The sequence below is a fragment of the Cydia amplana genome, chromosome 10 (assembly GCF_948474715.1).
Source record: "Cydia amplana chromosome 10, ilCydAmpl1.1, whole genome shotgun sequence".
NCBI lineage: Eukaryota > Metazoa > Arthropoda > Insecta > Lepidoptera > Tortricidae > Cydia > Cydia amplana.
In genome coordinates this window covers 18,541,197-18,556,789 of record NC_086078.1, presented here as the reverse complement: position 1 = coordinate 18,556,789, position 15,593 = coordinate 18,541,197, and the positions used below count along the sequence as shown (strand labels likewise).

The window sequence follows — 15,593 nt, the reverse complement described above, 5'->3', positions numbered from 1 at the left end:
ACTACTCCTCTTTTGAGACTTTGGCAGTTAAAGTCCCTGTTATGGAAGTTTCTCGATAGCTGGAAAACCTGTGGAATAGTAACTGGAAATTTGGAAATAAATAAATAAAAAACTGGAAGCATAGACCTCAACGTGAGTGATCAATCTATAAACAGGGCACCAATGTGAAGGCCGGCCACGATTACCAGTCTTGTCCTTACTTAGATTTTTAATGATACGCAAATTGACACTGTTCATTTTATTTCATTTATTCATCCTGAATACCTAGGTAACATTATTATAGAGGTATACAAAAATATACACGTCATATGAAACCCGGTTGGGGCATAGCAAAGAACTTATTATCTAGAACTTAAATACCTACTAATATAAATTATCCTAATTACAATTTATAATAAATAACAATAAAAACATTATATACAAAACTTATTCACACTAAACCTGCCTCGCTGCTGCTCACAACAAATGCTAAACTTATATAGTAGCATAGTTAGCAGTTGTACAGCGTTTATTGTACCTCCATGGTTGTTGATGTCGTTAAATTACAGTAGAACGTGCAGTCGCCATCAAATATATCTCGGAGCGGCCAAGGTGCTACAAAATATCTGATCACGGACCCTACGCCTTGACAATAGAGGCGTGTTCAGATATTTGTGAGCACCTTGTCTGCTCCGATATATCTGATGGCGACTGTACAAACAGCAACACTCCTAACTGTACATCGGTGAACCTTATTACAAAAGGCATAAGGTCCACATATGTACAGTTAACAGTGTGGGCGATGGTAAAATCTATCACTCATTTCATCAAGGAGATGTTAGCCAAGCCAAAGATAGATAACAATCGTTCTTACCAAACGAAAATCATAAATGGATGACAGATGCAAAGAAAATTCACGTGACTATTAACACTCATTAAACATAAATTATTTCAGATTCGATTGACATTTTCAATCGACGATAGGTAATAGCACAGAACATATTAAAGAGGTTAGAATGGCTATCGCGCGCAGTTAGTATCGGAACCGGTGTCGCCGCTCGTTCCTCTCCACATTTACTAACACTCGCGCAACGGTAGTAAAAACTAGCTAGCGTCTTGTGTGCGTGGTGAATGAATACGCCTCCTTTAGACAGATTTGATGTCTGGCTTCTTAATCTGAAGGTTATTGTGGCGCAAAAAGGCATGTTTACTTCGTTTTCGGTCAACGCGGGCGAGTAGCATGCGAGCGTTTGCTCAAAACCGGCGGCGACACGTACCCTGCTCGCATCGCCATTCTAACTTGTTCTGTGGGTAATAGTCATCTTGGCTAGACCCCCTGTTCCAAAAGCCATCACTGCCATCAGAAAGTAATTTTTAGTCGCTGCAAGGCGCAGCTTAATCAGACCCTATTCCTATTTCGACTGCTTCTTCCCAATGTTATCAGCCTCGTCCATGGTGTCCGGGAGCGTGGTGCCGAGCGTCTCCGGGGTGACGAACACCAGCGCCCCGGACACGAGCGCGAAGCACCCGAACAGCACGAATGGGAACTCGTCGAAGGTTGAGTCGGCCTGCGGGAACAATAAGAGAAGATAAGATTAGTCTCACCTGCTGACAGATTCCGAGGTTATGACCTCCGCTTGACGCCACTTTTAGGGCTGATTTAGACGTCGCGCAAACTCGTATGCGATTTTAGTTACATTGCGGACTGTTGGTTACGTCCAATTCAACCGACCGATCAAAACCCGCAATGTAATGAAACTCGCATGCGAGTTCTCGCATCGTCTAAATGAGCCCTTAAAGATAAGATAGTCTCAGAGCAGGTGTGTCAGCAGACAGACTCAAATATTGAGTCAACCTAAAGGCGTAGCATAAGCAATATTTTAGGTTATGGCTTAAGGTTTAAGAATTGTCAGTATGTAGACGATGTTTTTGTTTTGTCTTTATAATAGCTATCTATAGTACGAGGACCTCTAATGGTCATGGTCATGACGATACTTGGTTGGTTACAATTCTGTAACCGTACCACGAGTTGCCAGTTGACGTTTACGTTAGCGACTGCGTAAACTTGTAAACTTGATTGCAGTCCATCTCGCTAGCACGTATTGGTGCGATAGAGACGGAATGCGATCAAGTTCACGCAGTCCCTAACGAAATGTCAAATGCCAACCAGGGACCGGAACCGGTTACCTTAACCGGGGTTTTTTATATGGTTATTTTAGAAGTGGTTATAAAAACCCCTACCATAACGGTAACCGTCTGATAAGGTAACACTTTGATTCGGTAACCGTATCAGATCGAGTTAACCCCTGTTACCGGTAACCGAAATAAAAACCCAGTCTATTCTGTTACCTCATAATAAGGTTTTCAACCAGTTCAAACGATTGTAATCTTTACGCAGACTTAAATTCGACTTATTATTGAATAACCGTGGTTGGCATGGGCGGTCTATGAAGCCTCCAGCACAAACAAGTTTTTTTGCCGGTAACTTCGCTTATTGTCAATTCAAACAATATTGTACTTTGAGTCCTTAAGCTAAAGTTGAAAACATAAGTGAGCGATTAGAGTATTATTTTAGAGCGTCAGCCGCAGCGCGGCCATTCCTTTGTTTATCTTTATACCTGTGTGTTCCTATTGTTTTTGTTAGTTTAGAAATTTTTAGAAAAGGGGTTGCAAGTAAACAACATCATATCCTAGTAATATCTGCTATTATTTAGTTATATTTTATGCTACTTAGATTATTATTTTTATTTTCGGGTTCACACTTGGTACCTACAGATTAAAGACTGATTTAAAGAAAAATTTTCACCTAACTAGTAATTTTACTGGTACCTAGGTAGGTTAGGTATAATTTATCTTAAGTGATTTAAAAAAAAAACACTTTGTGATAAAGATACATGCGCTAGCGGATTGTGGTAGATATTTTACCATTGTTAACAAATGACATATGTACTAGTTATTATGAGCTTATTTTATAATAAGCAATTAAAGTCTATTTTTTTATTCGGTAGACTAAAATGACATTTCATAGTATGAAATGAAATGACACATGATGTTCATACTATGAAATGTCATTTTAGTCTACCGAATAAAAAATAGACTTTAGTTTAAAATGTTTTCAGATGCGGTGAGTTGTATGAGCTAAGTCGTAATTTACCTTGTACCGCTTAATACAGCGATCAGAAAATATATATCTATAGCAGTTATAAACTTATTTTAATACTACAAATCTTTCATTAATACCAGGGGGCTCAGCACGGTTCCATTTTTATCGACTATCACTATGCCCGTCACTTTCGCACTTACATACTTGTTAGAACGTGACAGGCATGGTGATAAACGATAAAAATGCGACCGTGCTACTAGGGCAGAATTCATTATACATATTCATTGGGTATCTATAACCATGGTAGGTGAAATAGTTTTGATTAAATTAAATAGATACATACATACTTAGTAAGCAGTGTTGGGCATTCAAGAATAAAATCATTATTTAAATAAGAATTCCTAAGAATAAAATCATGTTGATTTTATTCCCGTCAAAATTATTCAAATAGTTTTGATCGGAAATAATTCGTATGTGAAAAAATTGAATAAGAATAATCTCATTGTTAATCAAATAAATATAATAATGATTTTATATTCTAAATAATATTCCTGGATTAAACATGTAGTCTGCGTGCCGTATAGGCGTTACGTATAGATAGAAGTAAATTAGACAAGAAACTATTATGTTTCTTGACTAATTTATACCTGATTTTATGCAATAAAATCTTACAAATTTAATTTACTGCCGCATAGTCTTGGTATTGGACGATACCCGTATTTATTTTAATGTCATAACTAAATCATCAGGTACAATTCAGCTGCTCTGAACGGATGGTGGATAGCGAAACTCTTCAATGGCTCACTGTGCCTAAATTAATGTAAAAAATAAAAAACCGGCCAAGTGCGAGTCTGACTCGCGCAGGAAGGGTTCCGCACCATTACGCAAAAACCAGCAAATAAATCACGTTTGTTGTATGGGAGCCCCCCTTAGATATTTATTATATGCTGTTTTTAGTATTTGTTGTAATAGCAGCAACAGAAATTAATTATTTGTGAAAATTTCAACTGCCTAGCTATCACGGTTCATGAGATACAGCCTGGTGACAGACAGACGGACAGAGGAGTCTTAGTAATAGGGTCCCGTTTATACCCTTTGGGTACGGAACCCTAAAAAAGATGTTTTTAAAGGTAGAATAAGGAATGGCTCGATATGGTGTATTCCTATTTCTCCCCGCCGGGCACAGATGGGAATAGGCGCTTCATTTAAATCATTCCCATATATCCCCGCCTCATGTATCGCGGCGATCACGTTGGGCAGGAACAAATGGGAAAAATACTCATGATTTTTTTCTGTTTTCGAATTATGTTTATAGTTCGTTTTTTTTTTAGCATTAGAAAGAACTTGAAGGAAGGTAAGCGATTTTGACATGTCTTTTAATTGAAAAACACTTTTTTAAAACCATAACTATTACTTATGAAAGTAATAGTTATGGTTTGAAAGAAGAGATAGCATACGTAAGAACTGGCTGGCTGGTAGGAATAATAAACAAAATACATACTTAATACGCAAAGAAATATACATTGAACCATCATAATTATAATTTCGCAGTTTACTTTCTATGTAGCTTCATTATAACATTATCATCACCGTTTCGAAGGCTTCAAAAAATTCAAATCAATCCGACCATTGAAAAGAGGGGTGAAATTCATTTTACTATCTACTATCTATATACATTGTACTACATATAATATGACGTATAATATGACCAAATAAATGCCATTTAACCTTGTTACCACTAACTCATGTATCTACAATTACATCAATTAGTCATGACACGGCAGAGCACTGATAACAATAGTGTAGTGTAGTACAATAATAAGGCTTTATTGTTGTCACTATGACTCTCACCGCATTCTGCTTAATCCTAAATATCCTAATACAATAGAAAATACCACGACCTTTAAACATTCGGTGCACTTGCGTTGTAACTTGTAGCGCGTGCCAGCGGAGCGCAGCGTTTCGATTTAAATACGCATGTTGCTTCGCCTGTGTAGGTATATTTATTATATTCATGTTATTAGGTACTAGGAAGTGCAAATAATTGACTTCATACATGAAAGATATTTTGCAGATTTTGTTCAATAGTCACCTTCAACAACACGAGAGTAATCTAGAGCAGAGTTGGGCAAAAAATAACTTGAATAAGAATAAGAATAAAAACAGAAATTTCATTCTTATTCCAATCGATTTGAATAAGAATAATTCTTGCACTCGTTATTTTAGAATAAAATGAAAGTGAATAAATCATGACACTTTTATTTTAAATGAAAAAGACAAAACGGAATATTTATTCCAGATGTAGGATTATACTAAATAACGTTTTATTCAGTTAGAATGTTATTCTGAATTAATTTAACTTTTGTAGTTACATACTACTACTTTTAATTTTGTAAATTTCTAAAATAAATAAAACAAATAAAATAGATAAAACAAATAATATAAATGAAATAAATAAAACAAATAAAATAAATTATATTATTTACATCTATTTTATTAGTATTGCATTTTAGTTTTTATATAATATTATAAGTATTAGTTTAATTTTTAAGTAGGTTTATTTTAATTTTAGTTTAGGTTTTAAATTTTTAATTCATAGTTGTAATGTTTTTTTATTATTACCTTTTAAGTTAAATAAATGAACTTTATCCTAATAAAATAAATAAGATAAATAAAATAAATAAAATAAATAAAATAAATAAAATAAACAAAATAAATAAAATAAATAAAATAAATAAAATAAATAAAGTAAATAAAATAAATAAAATAAATAAAATAAATAAAATAAATAAAATAAATAAAATAAATAAAATAAATAAAATAAATAAAATAAATAAAATAAATAAAATAAATAAAATAAATAAAATAAATAAAATAAATAAAATAAATAAAATAAATAAAATAAATAAAATAAATAAAATAAATAAAATAAATAAAATAAATAAAATAAATAAAATAAATAAAATAAATAAAATAAATAAAATAAATAAAATAAATAAAATAAATAAAATAAATAAAATAAATAAAATAAATAAAATAAATAAAATAAATAAAATAAATAAAATAAATAAAATAAATAAAATAAATAAAATAAATAAAATAAATAAAATAAATAAAATAAATAAAATAAATAAAATAAATAAAATAAATAAAATAAAATAAAATAAATAAAATAAATAAAATAAATAAAATAAATAAAATAAATAAAATAAATAAAATAAATAAAATAAATAAAATAAATAAAATAAATAAAATAAATAAAATAAATAAAATAAATAAAATAAATAAAATAAATAAAATAAATAAAATAAATAAAATAAATAAAATAAATAAAATAAATAAAATAAATAAAATAAATAAAATAAATAAAATAAATAAAATAAATAAAACAAACAAAACAAACAAAACAAACAAAACAAACAAAATAAATACAATAAATACAATAAATACAATAAATAAAATATATAAAATATATAAAAAAATAAACAAAATAAACAAAATAAATAAAATAATCAAAATAATCAAAATCAATTATATCAATAAAATTAACAAAAACATTAAAATAAACAAAAACATTAAAATAAGCAAAATTAAAAAAAAAATACAAAAATAACAAAATAAACTATTAGTTCTATTAATAAATTAACTTTTTCTTTTAGTAGGTATTTGACTGACGGCACATCACTAAATACGAATGTAGCAAACCAATAAGCAACCGATAATAAAGGTTACCATAACTGAATAAAAACCGGTTAAAAACCCCTAACAAAAACCCTAACGCGATGGGGTTTTGAGATTAACTCGGTTAAAGGTTAAGGTTACCGTTTCAATAAGCTTACCGTTACAATCAGGTAACAGTATGATAGGGTTACCGAATGATACGGTAACCGAATTGATTGGGTTACCGAATGGATAGGATTAAGCGTAAAGAGGGGTTTTCCGGTCCTTGATGCCAACTAGTGGTAGCCGTGCTGGTGAACACATATCTCTTACAATGGCAGAAGTGATAGGAGCCAAGACGGCGCCGATACAGCCGATCATTGAGGCGAAGACGTGCTGTCTATTGTGATACTTGGTTGGCTACCTATAGTTACCACGTAAGACCTGAATTATCTTACCATGGCAGGAGTGAGAGGAGCCAAGATGGAGCCGATCCTGCCGATCATTGAGGAGAAAGCGAACAGGCTGTGGCGATACTTGGTCGGGTACAGTTCAGCGGTGTACACGTAGACCGCCGTCATCACCATCGCGATGGCGTATTTGCCAATCAAGTATACCGTGAGAGATAGCCCGTAGTAACCTATAAAAATATTAATGAATATTATATGTGCTCGTAAATGTTCTGATGTTTTCTGATTTGTTGAGACTTTAATCTGGGAAAGCTACCTACTTGAAGAATTACATCATCGTCATCAGGCAGTTTTAGGCAAAAGAAATGAAAAATATAATGTCATGATCATAGTAAGAGGAAATCCGTCATCTTTACTTAATCCTCTAGGATTTGAGCATGATTTTGATTATTGCTTAAGTGCCTATGTAAAATAACAATAAAAACTTAAGAAGCTTACTATTCGGCATGAAGACATAAGCCGCCTGGCAAGCAGCACACACCCAGAACGCCCCGATCAGCACCGGCCTTCTTCCGACCTTCCCCAACAGGAACATCGACGTCCAGTACCCAGGGATCTCCACCGCGGCCACCGCCACGTAGTTCAAGTAACGATTCCCTGACATGTTCACGGCATTGATTGACAGACCGTAGTAAATAAAAGTGTTTGTCACCCACCAAACAGGTGATACTATGCAGCGGATCAAAATCTGCTTATGTTGGAAAACCTGAACTATTAACCAAGGCTCATTAGCTTTTTCAAGTTCTTCCGTAGCTTTTTTCCTCTTCTCTTCTTCAGCAGATTCTCTCAAAGCTTGTAAAGATTTGTCGGATAAGCGCCCTCCGTTGACGCGCGCGGCTGTCTTCAGCACAGCTTCAGATTCCGCATATCTTCCCTTGCTCATGTACCAGCGGACGGACTCGGGGATGATCCAGAAGTAGAAGATGGTGATGAACATGGGGCTGTAGATGACTTGGGTGAGGCGCCGCCAGTCGTTGACGGCCCAGGCGAGGAGGCCGCAGCAGATGTTGCCGATGCAGAAGAACGTGTTCATGGCGGCTCCTCCTGCTACACGTAGTCGTGGACCCAGCAGCTCCATCACTGCAAGACAATCAAACCAATATTTAGACCATATAATATGTTGGGACCATAGACTAGGAATCCTCTAGACGGAGTTTAGAGCAATTATTTCATGAAACCGATGCTGCCAAAAATACTGGGGTGCGGGGGACGAGGTGAGCGAGTCCCGTGCCGTGATTGGTCCGTTCAAAGACACGAACGTCACACAAAGACATTTTGACTCGAAAATGGAGTAAAACTACCGTATATTTGTGGCAGAGGGGGTAGCGCTACTATGCTCAGTCTGGAGGATGTCTTGTCTGTGGTTGGGACACTTAGTATCGTATTTTAACTATAATATTCGGCGATATCAGTAAAATTATCGGGTTATAATTTTCAGTAGTAAGCAAATGTTATTAAAACATTTTTAATCTTTTTTCAGTTCACAACTTGTCAAACCATGGCACCTGCCTGAGCACATATGGTATCATTTGAACGAAAGATCCTGATCCTTAAAAGTGATCCTTTTAAATTACAATTAAGTAAACCTAAGCTTTATACTACATATGAGATTTTTTGCAAAGTTATGCCATATCTGTTTGATGAATGTGAATTTTGATATTCGGTACTTGTAAAATATCTGTGACGATACTAAATAATTATTAGTCGATAAGGTCAATGACATCATTTATTGTTTATAACCCTAATCTTATCGTTAATAATGCACTTCAATAAATACCATACAAAACTTCTACTAGGAACTGATAATTAAACGATTAAACTAATATTTATAGCTGGATTAAGAAATACACGATCGTGGCGCATGTACTCGAGTCGCAGTTAGCATATATTATCTTATTGGAAACCTATAACTGCTATAACTGATAAACAGATAACTAATCCCTACAGAGGAAGCTGAAATAGCGTACGTATTCGCATAGAAAGTAAAAATGTGACAATCGTTTATAGACAACACCAATCTAAACCTGCATAAATAATGTATGGAAATCTTTGGCTCACATCTGTCATCCGGATGCAGTTTTACTTTTGGCATCTTGACTACGGCCCCTGATCATATAATTAGCGACTGTTTTTTATGCAATATTGGTAGATGGAATTGGAAGATAAAAAAAAAATTCGAATTACTGATGTTGGAGCTAAGACCGCCAAGCTGAAGTGGAACTGGGCCGGTCATGTCTACCGTATGCACCCACAGAGGTGGGCCAAAATAGCCTCAGTATGGGCGCCGCAAGACGGGCGAGGAACTGGTAGGCCCAGACGGAGATGGCGGGACGACCTGGACGCATATCTCAACGATTGGCCGGAGATTGCTCAAGACCGAGACGAGTGGAGATCGAGGGGCCTTTGCCCAGCAGTGGGACACTGTAATCTGTATAGGCTCATAATAATAATGGTAGATGGAGATAAAAACAGACTTACCCAGAATGTAAGCGCAGGAGAACACTCCAGAACCAAAAGTGGCTTCAAGGAACTGGAGAAGAGTGAAGGGCACGTAGGTGTTGACCCACGAGCGGAGCAAGCCCAGGACAGCGCGGCTGATGGCGTTCAGGGCTAGAGATGTACGGCGACCCCATCGGTCTGACACGAAACCTGCGCCAATGTAATGGTAAGTATTATAATGTCATCCAACAATTGAAAGATTGGATTAAGATAAACAACATTTTTGGGGGTAAGTGTCTAGGAGCTGCATGCACGATTTTTTTACGGCATGCATCACAGGTGCCGCCAGTCGGTGGAGAGGGTCCAGATCCTAGACTTCTATACAGGGCATAATCATTTATTTATTTATTTATCAAATAAGTAACACAGCATTACAGTATAAAACCGCAAGGCACTGTGAAACTACAAAATAAAAGAATAAACAATACACATAAAAAATCTGAGTCTGTGTATGTTGTAAATCGCTTTCTGTTTTTGTTCCACTAACACTTACTTTTTAATCTTAATTGTTACTAACCATTTTGGGCCATTGTTGTCTTTTAAATAAATAAATTGAATTGAATTGAAAAATGAAATTAACTAAACATTATATTTGGGCGACGACGATGTGTCATGAAACATTAACTAGGTACTTACTTACCCCAGAACATTATATTTTTGCGCATTCTTAAAATCAGTTTTAATACAAGCGTGCCTAGACTTTATTTTCGTTGAAGTCAGAAAGACTAAGCAAATATTTTATTTCAAAGTAAGACTTAATCAGTTTTATAAGAGATAAATAGGTATATTAATAGGCAACAAACTTTCAAAATATCTTATTTCGCTGTATCCTATATCAGATGCACTTTTACCTGTGATGGGGAGAGCGGTGAGTGTGCCGAACGTGTGCGCGGAGCCGATGAAAGAGCGCATCCATTCCTGACACGCCAATCCGAACTGTAAAGCAAACACACTTTCAACTCTTGCGCAGCAGCCAACCATCCGGCCATCGCAAATATCTCGGGAGTATTGAAGCCTTAAGATTCCCCAGCAAGCTCGGTCCTCCATACAATACGCTCTCATTTTAAAATGATTAGCTAGATTGCTCTGAAACTTTGAACTTACAATAGGATAAGGTATATCTAAACTGAAATAATAAATATAGTATAATATAGTAGTGTTGCTACTTGAAATAAAATAGTAGTTTATGCAACAGTGATATAATAAGGGTTCTTAAAATTCAAGGGTCGAAGTTACAAAACGAGACGTAGTCGAGTTTTGTAAAAAAAGACCCGAGAATTTTAAGAACCAATTATGAGCTATTGCATACATTACTTTTTCTATGACAGCAAAAAAAAAAAAAAAAAGTTATTATTAAAAAAAAAGAGTTATTATTAAAAAAAAGAGTTATTATTTAAAAAAAAATGAGTTATTATTTAAAAAAAAAAGAGTTATTATTGTAAATGAAAACATACCTCTTTCAATCAAGATGATCGGAACTTGTATCTTTAAAAAAAATAAAGCAGTTGTATTATACTCATAAGATGACTGCTAGCAGTCATCTTATGAGCCTATAGACAAAGCATTCAAATGACATTGCTTTAGATATCACTGTCAGTCATTTAATTGACACATTTAAGTGCTGGAGTAGAAAAACAAATTAAAATATTTTCTGAAAATAATTTAATTTGTTCTAATACTTACTTCTAATACTTAGTAAAGGTATTTAATTGGGTCCTGTAATTAGTTTAAATATGTATAGCTTCAGATACCATAGTTAAAAAAATACAGCGAATTTAAGTTGTTCGTGCAAAATTTGTTGTGCTCTATTTCGTTTGTGTTATAAACTGGAACTAGCTATACACCGTGTTTTTATTGAATTCCGTTAACTTCGGGGTATGTTTAAGTACGTTTAAGACAACTAAACGGCATAGTTAATTTTCAATAAAAAAAATTTTTTTGCTTTTTTTTACAAAAAAAAATAAGTTTAAAAACTAATTAAATGTAACATATAGCGTTGTTGTAACACGGGCTTTACATTTAACTCAACCAAACAATTGAAATCTGTGACATATCAATGTCATTTCTAACATCGATCGACCGAATTTGTACTTAAGTTTAGTAGCAAATGTATGAACTCATTCTAAACACTAATCAATATGTAAACCGGCCCTAAGGCAAGTGTACACGCTTGTAAAGGCCATAAAGGAAAAAAATCAATTATTGATTATCTCCGAAATGAAGTTAATTAGAATATCGGTGTCTTTGAGAAAGTTACTTGATTTAAGCTCAGGAATGCACCCTTGAAATTAACGGAAATAAAAAAAAACACGCTGTATAAACTAATTACAAGACTAGTATAGACTGTATGCATGTGTGAGTCATGTTATTGTATGTGCAAATTTTCATTACAATCCAACACGTAGTTTTAAAATGAGAACGAAACTCCGTTTGTATACCTCTACCAGTGTAAAGTTGGAAACATTGCTCTAGCTAGACTAGACGATAATTAGGTAATAAAATTGCTGTAACTACATATGTTAGTCACGAAAAAAATATAAAACAGTGTTCAAAAAAGTAAGTAAAATGTACTTACCAATTTTTATTATCTGATGTAAATAACGATCAACAACGTTTTTTACAAGTAGGTATATTATACAAAGTTGCATCTAGATAACTCTACAATTTATCGTAATTATTGGGCGTATTCGCGCACGTTGATCATAAATTAGTTCATAAAACAATAATAATTAGCGGGAGTTTTGTTGTTGTTATTATTTTATTTGTGCTGTAAATTCTGTAAATTCTTTAGATACGTATTATAATCTTTGATAGGAAGTGGTGGGAGACGGGTCAAAACGGGATACGTGGAAAGGGAGGAGGGAGGCCTTTGCCCAGCTGTGGGACACTCTAAGCACATATAAATAAATACATAAATAACGTATATATAAGTATAGATTATTATTACTTAGCTGTTGTATACATTAGTAGACCGTATACCGTCAGTAGAATGAAAGGTTGGTAGGACCGACATATCTGATTGAAAGCCAAGTTAACTCTGCACAGATTATGCGATGACAGTCTGAAAGTGCCGAAATATGACGTATCGCGTAACACTCCCACACTTTGGCACTTTAAATTCGGTGGAAGTTTAGCTTAGAGCACTGACAATCCAACCTCTAGACTGAGCTTAGGCCAATTCTTTCATGAAACCGATGCTGCCAAAAATAGGGGGGTGCGGGGGGACGAGGTGAGCGAATCCCGTGTCGTGATTGGTCCGTTCAAAAACACAGACCAATCACGGCACGGGATTGACTCGAAGATGGAGTAACGCTACCGTATGTGTGGCAGAGGGGGTAGCGCGAGTATGCTATGTCTAGAGGTTGGATTGTCTGTGGCTTAGAGGGACAGGTAAAAAGTAACTCACATCATACACAATAGTATCCGTGTTCTGATAGACGTACTCCTCGCAATCGACGAGGGTATCCCTGTCGAACAGGTCAGCAGGGCATGTGGCAGAGCTCCCACCGCTAGCTGAGACGTTGGCGAAGCGCTGGCAGCCGTCGAACGAGCTGCCGGAGGCCGGGACGGCGTTCAGGATCCACGAGGGAGAGAACTCGGCCGGCTGCTCGGAGGACTCGCATTCGGGGATGAGGCATCTGGAGAATAATAATTAGGATGATATTCGTCTTCTGCCTTCCTTACTTTCTTAAGCAGGAAGTTCAATGCGAAACATGCAGCAAAAAGCATAAAAATGTAGAAAGTACAAATGACACTCTTATCACTACACCTTAGGGTGGAATCACATCTGTCAGCATCGAGCCGCATTTTATATATGAGAAATCGCTCGTTAGTATGAAGATGCGTACGCATCGGAAAGCTGAAAGCATGCGTACGCATCTTCATACTAACGAGCAATTTCTCATATATAAAATGCGGCTCGATGCTGACAGATGTGATTCCACCCTTAATCCTTATAAAACAAAGTCCTCCGCCGCGTTTGTCCGTTTGTGTGTTTGTTTGTATGTTCGCGATAAACTCAAAAACGACTGAACGGATTTTCATGCGGTTTTCACCTATCAATTTTTCAAACCAAAAAACCTAAACTTTACTATTATTAAAACTTTAAAACCAACCTCGTGTCAATCCTGCCCGTCGTAAACACGTATTCGCTGGACGCTACCCCACTGAAGATGACGACTAGTGCTGCCAACACGATCGTCCTGACCTGGAACCACCCGAACTGTCCAATCTCCTCCACTAATATCTTGTCCAGATCTACTTCAGTCTTCGTTTCATCTTCCACCTTTACATAGGCACTTTCATCATCCGTTGCGTTCGCTAGATTCTTTTTTAAATCTACGCCTGTCTTCGGACCTTGCTCCATTTTATTGTATGTTTATTCTTTTTGCAGTCGTCCGTGACGATCCACCTCAAGGTACCGAATAACCCATAAAGCCGTTCATTACAATGCCATTGATAAAGTGATTGTGATTAGAATGTGGAGCGATAATTATTTATTAAAAATTATCTTTATTTATAACGTCTGGCTTTGTGCAAGGCGAACGTGCAAGTCATGGTGGTGCAAAGTTGGATAAGATTTTACTATTTTGCTAATCATTGTAGGTATTGGCAAGGTACGAAGTCGGTGGGGGGAGAAGTGGGGCTGATGGGTACAGTCGACTACAAAGAGATGTATCCACTTTTTCACCTTATTGCATTGTAATAAAGTGAAAAAGTGGATACATCTCTTTGTTCTCGACCCTACAAACACGTAATCTTATGGGATGTCTTACCTTAGTTAAGTACATTAGTACTAGAGGCAGCCGTTTAAACTAATTTTATTTCATAAGATTTAACGTAGAAAAAACCGGCCAAGTGCGAGTCGGACTCGCGTTGCAAGGGTTCCGTACATTAAGTCCGCTTGACTGCACATTTCTAATATGTTTTCCTGTCATCTATAGGTAAAGAACTATTGTGTGTATTTTTTCAAAATTTTAGATTCCTCTCCGAGATTTTAGATTTCGCTCTCTCTTAGATTTATCTCCGAAACTACTGGGTAGTTTTTTTTGGGGGGGGGGAGTCATTTTTTGCCTATTTTCTTGAATAACTGCTAAACTATTCATTTTAAAATTATAAAAAATATATATTTGAGATTCCTACAATGAGCTCTTTCATTTGATATGTAACACGATATAGTTTGAAAAACTTTATTTTTTAATTTTCTCTTTTACCCCCCAAAAATGGCCTCCATATTTAAAATTCATTTATTTTACGTTACACGTCCATCCATCCGTCCATCTTTGGGTCACAAACTTACATATGTGTGCCAAACTTTCAACTTAAGTAATTGGTCCAGTAGTTTCGGAGAAAATAGGCTGTGACAGACGGACAGACAGACGCACGAGTGATCCTATTAGGGTTCCGTTTTTTTCCTTTTGAGGTGCGGAACCCTAAAAACCCACAAAACGAGGGCAGCACCCATCGTGCACCTAGCGAATAGTCGGACCACTTTAAAGAGATATTCTCTGCTAAGAGGGACAGAGAAAGGTATACGCAAAAAGTTTTTGGAAAAGGGACAAATATAATCCCACAAAAACATTTAATTGACAGCATTCTGTTACGTGTAGTGTAATATGTAACAAAATGCAAGTCTCGCAACCGCAACTGTAAAAACCGCAAATATAAAACCAAGTCGTTTCGTTTCGCAGCTCACAAGTGCCGCACAATTATTGAGCTTCGCCGTATTACCTGACCAGTTTACCACTTAGCATAATAGTCGCACTTGTTGCGCGCGACTCCATGCTTAAAGTCGCGCTTGACACATGGAGTCACAATGCAAGTCATGGTAGGCGGTCTGAAGAAAAATGCGGAGTTGCCTGCGAACCTTCACAGTGAAGCAC

At 35.7% G+C, this 15,593-nt stretch overlaps 2 protein-coding genes across 2 annotated transcripts in view; both read right to left on the bottom strand.

Moving 5' to 3' along the window:
• Positions 1–15,593, bottom strand: part of LOC134651450 (superoxide dismutase [Cu-Zn]) — a 394,084-nt gene that overhangs the window by 340,362 nt on the left and 38,129 nt on the right. The window lies entirely within an intron of this gene.
• On the bottom strand, positions 1,392–14,092 carry LOC134651732 (organic cation transporter protein-like). Its single transcript, XM_063506833.1, has 7 exons — positions 13,827–14,092; positions 13,118–13,349; positions 10,563–10,647; positions 9,691–9,861; positions 7,651–8,292; positions 7,201–7,382; positions 1,392–1,547 (listed from the first exon to the last, which is right to left on the bottom strand). Exons 1-7 carry the CDS (start codon positions 14,075–14,077, stop codon positions 1,392–1,394), a joined length of 1,719 nt encoding a protein of 572 aa, XP_063362903.1. The 5' UTR covers positions 14,078–14,092.

What these genes read in the sequence shown, in the direction of transcription:
- LOC134651732 (XM_063506833.1), bottom strand. Translation starts at nt 14,077, where the DNA reads ATGGAGCAAGGTCCGAAGACAGGCGTAGATTTAAAAAAGAATCTAGCG. An exon ending in ACGGGCAGGATTGACACGAG is followed by an intron (nt 13,350 to 13,826) that starts GTTGGTTTTAAA and finishes ATTATTCTCCAG; the next exon opens with ATGCCTCATCCCCGAATGCG. An exon ending in CACCGCTCTCCCCATCACAG is followed by an intron (nt 9,862 to 10,562) that starts GTAAAAGTGCAT and finishes ACATTGGCGCAG; the next exon opens with GTTTCGTGTCAGACCGATGG.